The 6,283-nt window shown below is 39.6% G+C and overlaps 1 protein-coding gene across 1 annotated transcript; it reads right to left on the bottom strand.

Annotated features, from left to right (window-relative positions):
- Nucleotides 1-216: 216 nt before the first annotated feature.
- On the bottom strand, nucleotides 217-5,099 carry CCR8 (C-C motif chemokine receptor 8). The gene is given in 1 exon segment (XM_057492006.1): nucleotides 217-5,099. A coding segment is annotated over 1 exon segment (1,068 nt). The 3' UTR covers nucleotides 217-4,031.
- Between the last annotated feature and the right edge of the window lie 1,184 nt (nucleotides 5,100-6,283).

The following is a 6,283-nucleotide window of genomic DNA, read 5'->3' as shown; positions in this document are numbered from 1 at the left end:
CCCAGGCATCTCGCTCCAGCCCCAGGACCCAAGAGGGAGGCTTCCCTGAGAGCCGTCAGCTGCCAACGCCCTCTGCAGAGTGGCAGAGAGCACTGTTAAGACAGTTGTAATCATATAGCACCTGATCCTTTCGTTTCTTTTTCTTCATTTAAGATTTTGTAATAAGCAAATGTCATTTTGGACGTCTACATAAAGCCAATCCCCTGTTGTATGGGCCTATAGCAATCTGCCGACCCACTCTCCTATTTTTTGGATATTGAGAGTGTTCCCGGCAGTGCACTTAGAGCGTGTGCTGCAGTGAACATGGTTTCACAGAAATCTTTACTCAGCATAACCCTCCTCTTGTTTTCCTGTCTCACAAACGGAGGCTTACCTTAGGTTAACAGAAACCTTCTTTTCAGAGTGTTTGGCAGTTTTTTTAGGGGCAAGTCTTTCAGGGGTATTGCCCTGTCCCTCAGGCTCCTGTGCCGTAACTCACCCAGGAGAAGCTGGTGGCTGGCACTGTCCTGCAGAGGCCATGACCCCAGCCCCTTGGGCCTTGGCAGAGAATGGGCCACCTGTGAAAGTAAAAGAGTATAGAGAGACACAACAAACACTAATCAAAAGAAGGCTGATTTGGTTATATTAATGCTAGGGATAGCAGGATTAAGACAAGAAGTATTACTGGAGAAAAAGAAACAGTTCATAATGATAAAAGAGTCAGTTCAATAGAAAGGCATAACAATCCTATATTTATATGCACTAAGTTACATCACTTCAAGATATATACAGCAAAAATTAACATAACTAAAATGAAAAATAGACAACTCACAATTACTGGTAGAGGTTTTAGCATACTTCTCCCAGTGACTCAGAATAAGCAAACACAAAAAAATCAGCAAAAATATATAGATAAATTTGGCTACCCAGAAAATGAACTAAGATACGATATGAAGAAGAACTTCCAACATCAGCACTCTGGAAGAGTCATACCAGAAGATGATCATCAAAAAACCTCAACAAAGATACAGGCGGTGCTGCAGTTGTAGCTGCATTTATCCCACTGGTTCCTGGACTTGCCATTGGAATGAAGAAGGAGATATCTAAGCTGGCCTGTGCATACAGTAAAACAACAAATTTGACTGGATCTACACTGTTGGAACCAAGAATTAGGAGAAGTGCAAGTTGTAGCGCTCCAAAATCTTACAATTACAGACTATCTACTGTTAAAAGAGCATACAAGATGTGAACAGTTCCCAGGAATGGGTTGTTTTAATTTGTCTGATTTCTCTCAGACTGTTCAAGTACAGTTGGACAATGTCCATCATATCATAGACAAATTTTCACAAATGCCTAAGGTGCCTAACTAGTTTTCTTGGCTTCACTGGAGATGGCTGGTAATTGTAGATCTGCTTTGGTTAGGTAACTGTATTCCTATTATGTTAATGTGTGTGCGCAATTTAAATAGTAGTTTAAAACCTATACATGCTTAAGTTACTCTACAAGAAGATATGTCAAAGAAATAATTTTCCCATGTTTTCTAATGTCTGCTACCTCTATAGCTTTTCTTCTTCCTTCCTAATTACAACCCTTAAATAGAATTTGTGCCTCATATTGAATTTACCGAGTATCATAATCCCTCCAAGTGGTAAAGATACCTCAAGACAAATGCTGGCATAGAAGCTACAGGGCATAAATATGCAAAGAAGTAAAAAGCTAACCTTTTCAAACAATATGGCTTCTCTCTCACTTACCAACTTAACATTTCCCTGTATGGCCCCGGAAGATGACTGGTTAGCCAGAGAAGGGTAAGATTCCTCAAGGGAGGAACAACCTAAGACAGGCACAGTCGCAGGGGGGCCATCAGGTGAGAAATTGGGGATCAACAGAGGTGAGGCTTAGAACTTCACCCCCCCCTGTTTTGAGAGAAATCTTCTGCATACGTGGATGTTTTATTGCCCTTGTGTAGTTTGGATTAACACATAGTCTACAGGCACACACCTGATCATCTACATTTGCTCTCTTACAACACTAAACTATGTTTTCTACCTTTATCTTGCATCTACCTACCACTTCAGCATTTTATTAAAATAATAATAATAATAATAAAGGGAGAAATGTGGGATCCACATATAAATCAAGTATAAAAATCAAATGAATATTCATATTTGGCCAGATTGTTTATAGTTCATAATGCGTGATCAAAACCGAAAGTTTCTGTGATGACTGCCCTTGTACTGTTCACCATGTAAGAACTTATTCACTATGTAAGAATTTGTTCACCATGTAAGAACTTGTTCGTTATGCTTCAGAAGATTGGAGACTGACGAGAATTAGGCTTGGGGTGGATTAATGATTGTGCATTGAGCATTGACTCCCCTATACAGAATTTTATTGTTGTTAACAACCATTTGATCAATAAACATGAGAGATGCCCTCTCAAAAAATAGATAGATAGATAGATAGATAGATAGATAGATAGATAGATAGATAGAAGACTTGAACAATCTGATTAACCAGCTATAATCAACAACTGCACAATACAACCATTCTTTTCAAGTACACATGGCACGTTTCGCATAAGAAATCATACTCTGGGTCGTAAAACAGTTCTTGATAAATTTAAAATATCTGAACGTATATGTATGTTCTCTGAAAACAGTAGAGTCAATCTACTAGAGAAACGAAGACATAAAGATAATTAGAAAGCCCCAAATGTTTGGAAATTTTAAATTGGTCTCTAAAAATCTCATGATTCAAAGAAGAATTCACAACACAAAAAGAAAATAAATTGAAAATTAGTGAAACTCTATTATATCAGAATGTATGGGATGCAGCCAAAGCAGTGCTTAGAGGGAATTTTGTAGCTTTAAAGACATCTTTCAGAAATGAACAAAGGTTGACAATCATCTAAGATTCCACTTCAAGAAGCTAGAATAAAATAGTAAAGAAACCAAAAAAATGAGGTAAGATAAAGATAAGAGCAGACATCAATGAAAAGACAAAAACAAAATCAATAAGGCCAAAAATTGGTTGTTTAAAAAGAGTAGTAAAATTGGTAAATTCCATAAGACTGATCAGGGAAAAAAAGAAAGAAAATACAAATTACCAATATCAGGAATGAAAAGAAACATTACTTCAGATCCCGATGTGTTAAAAAGACTATAGGAAGATACTAAAAACAACTTTATGCTAATCTACATGTTTGATAACTTACATGAAATGCAAAAACTCCTTAAAAATCACAACTTCCCAAAATTGACACAAGCAAAAATAGAAAACATCTCTATGTGCCAAAGAAATTGAATACATAATCTGAAATCTTCCTACAGAGAAATCCCAGGCAGCTTCACTAATGAATTTTACAAAACATTTAAGGAGGAAATAACACCAAAAATTCTACATGAACTCTTTCAGAGAGTGGTAGAAAAGGGAATAATTTTCAACTCACTTCCAGAGGCCAAACCTGAACATGACATATAAGAAAGGAAAATTACAGGATAATATTCATGAATGGAGATATAAAAATCTCAAGAGAAGCCAATTATTTATGAAAATGATTGTGACCAAGTGGTCATTTTTTTCCCAGGGAAAATACAGGTTGATTTAGGATAAGAAAATCAATGTAGTTCACCAAAGTAACAGAAAAATGGAAGAAAATTATGTGATCACCTCACAGACAAGGAAAGGACATTTGATGTAATTTCAAATTGGTATATAAAAGACACTCCACGTAATTGTAGATTAATGATACCAAAATAAAATAAAATAAAATAAAAAAAGACACTCCAAAAACTAAGGGAAAAATTCCATATAGCTGGCATTATACCTAACAGTGAAATATATAGACTATTTCCAGAAAATAGTAACAAGAGTCTTTGAAAGCTGGGATTAATAGTAGGAATTCACTTAATGTCATGAAATAAGTCTTGTGTCTGCAACCAGATTTCTACAAGTGCCCCGTCAGCCTGCCTCAGGCTCTGAGATGCATCATTTTTGCCTCCTGGAAGAAGAGTGGAGAGGGAGGCAGAGGCCAGCTTTGAGGGGCCTTCTCACAAAATGTAGTCCACGCTGGAGGAATGGGGGCAGGGCCAATGGAGGGAGGATGCCCTTTGCCAGCCCTCCTTGGGGATTTGTCTCCCCATATACAGGAAGATGGGGCTGCAGCTCTTCTGAAATATTTTTAAGAGGTGTCTCTTGAACTGCTCGCCCACAAAAGCGTAGATCACTGGGTTTATGCAGCAGTGAGTGAAGGAAATGGTTTCCGTGATGTGGGTGGCATAAATCAGCCACTGGCTCATGACACATCCATCCAGGATGTGCAGGTTGTGTAGAGAAGTCAGGAGGAGGACCACATTGAAGGGGACCCAGAAGAGGAGAGATGCAGCGACCACAAGGAGCACCAGCCTGATGGCCTTGGTCTTGCTATGGTTGCGGCATCTGTGCAGCTGCTGCAGGATGCGGATGTAGCAAAACATCAGGATGGAGAAGGGGATCAGCAGGCCCACGACATTCATCTCAAAGTGGATGAAGATCTTCCACTTCAAAGTCTGTTGACTGTAAGACGCATAGCACTGCAGAGCGCCGTCTTCAGGGGCCACCTGGTAAAATACCAGCAGCGGGCTGGCAGCCGCAGTGGCGGTCAGCCACACGGCCAGGCTCAGGACTGTGCCTGTGTGCGCTGTCCTCACCTTCATGGCATATATGGCGTGGACAATCGCCAGGTACCTGTCTACACTCATGAGGGTGATAAAGAACATGCTGCTGAAGAAGCCGATGTAATAAAAGCCAGAGACCACCTTGCACATCACTGTCCCAAACACCCACTGGTCCAGCTGGTAGTGGGTTTGAAAGGGGAAGGAGAAGACAAAGAGAAGGTCAGACAGAGCCAGGTTCAGGAGGTACATGTCCGTGATGCTCCTCGGCCTCTTGCAGGTGAGAAGCACCAGGAGGACCAGGCTGTTCCCCAGAAGACCAAACACAAACAGGAGGCAGTAAAGGATGGCAAGAAGCACCTTGCGATCTCCTAGGATAAGCTCCCCGTCGCAGGGGCTGGAGATGGTGCTGGATTAATAGTCATCAGTTACTGTTGTCACGTTGGGCCCCAGCATATAATCCATCAAGGGTGGAGGACCTGGTCACAGAGGCACCTAAGAGAGATTCTTTCTTTTTTTTTTTTTTTTCAAGTTTATAAGCATCTTTTTTTTTTTTTTAAATAATTATTTTTTATTGAAGGGTAGTTGACGCACAGTATTACATTACATTAGTTTCAAGTGTACAACACAGTGGTAGAACATTTATATACATAATTCGAGGTTCCAGCTATCACCCTACCAAGCTGTTACAATATCTTGACTATATTCCTTATGCTATACATTACATCCCGGTTACTTATTTATTTTACCATTGGAAGTCTGTCCTTCTTTTTTTTTTTTTTTTTTTTGTGAGGGCATCTCTCATATTTATTGATCAAATGGTTGTTAACGACAATAAAATTCTGTATAGGGGAGTCAATGCTCAATGCACAATCATTAATCCACCCCAAGCCTAATTTTCGTCAGTCTCCAATCTTCTGAGGCATAACAAACAAGTTCTTACATGGAGAACAAATTCTTACATAATGAATAAGTTACATAGTGAACAGTACAAGGGCAGTCATCACAGAAACCTTCGGTTTTGCTCATGCATTATGAACTCTAAACAGTCAGTTCAAATATGAATACTCATTTGGTTTTTATACTTGATTTATATGTGGATACCACATTTCTCTCTTTATTATTATTATTTTTAATAAAATGCTGAAGTGGTAGGTGGATACAAGATAAAGGTAGAAAACATAGTTTAGTGTTGTAAGAGAGCAAATGTAGATGATCAGGTGTGTGCCTGTAGACTATGTGTTAATCCAAGCTAGACCAGGGCAATAAAACATCCACGTATGCAGAAGATTTGAGAGATTCTTTCTTTAAAAATATTTTTACTTAAAATATGGACTGAATTATGTTCCCTCCCATTTCCTATGTTGAAGCCTGAAAGCTGTTTTATGCAATAAATGTTTGTCTTCCAAAAATTCATGTTGCACCCCTACCCTTGTTGTGATGGTGTTAGGAGGTGGGGCCTGTGGGAGGTGATTGGATTAGCTGAGATCACGAGGGTGGGGCCCCCATGAATGGGACAAGTGCCCTTGCAAGAGTCAAAAGAACTGGCTTCCTCTCTTTGCTCTGGACCTGTGAAGACAGCGGAGTGCATCTTGGAGAGAGCGCTCAATGAGACTACTCACACCCTGATCTGGGCCTCCAGCCTTCAG

Source organism: Manis pentadactyla, chromosome 14 (genome assembly GCF_030020395.1).
Source record: "Manis pentadactyla isolate mManPen7 chromosome 14, mManPen7.hap1, whole genome shotgun sequence".
Lineage (NCBI taxonomy): Eukaryota > Metazoa > Chordata > Mammalia > Pholidota > Manidae > Manis > Manis pentadactyla.
The sequence above is the reverse complement of the archived record's forward strand: the minus strand, read 5'-3'. Positions and strand labels throughout refer to the sequence as shown.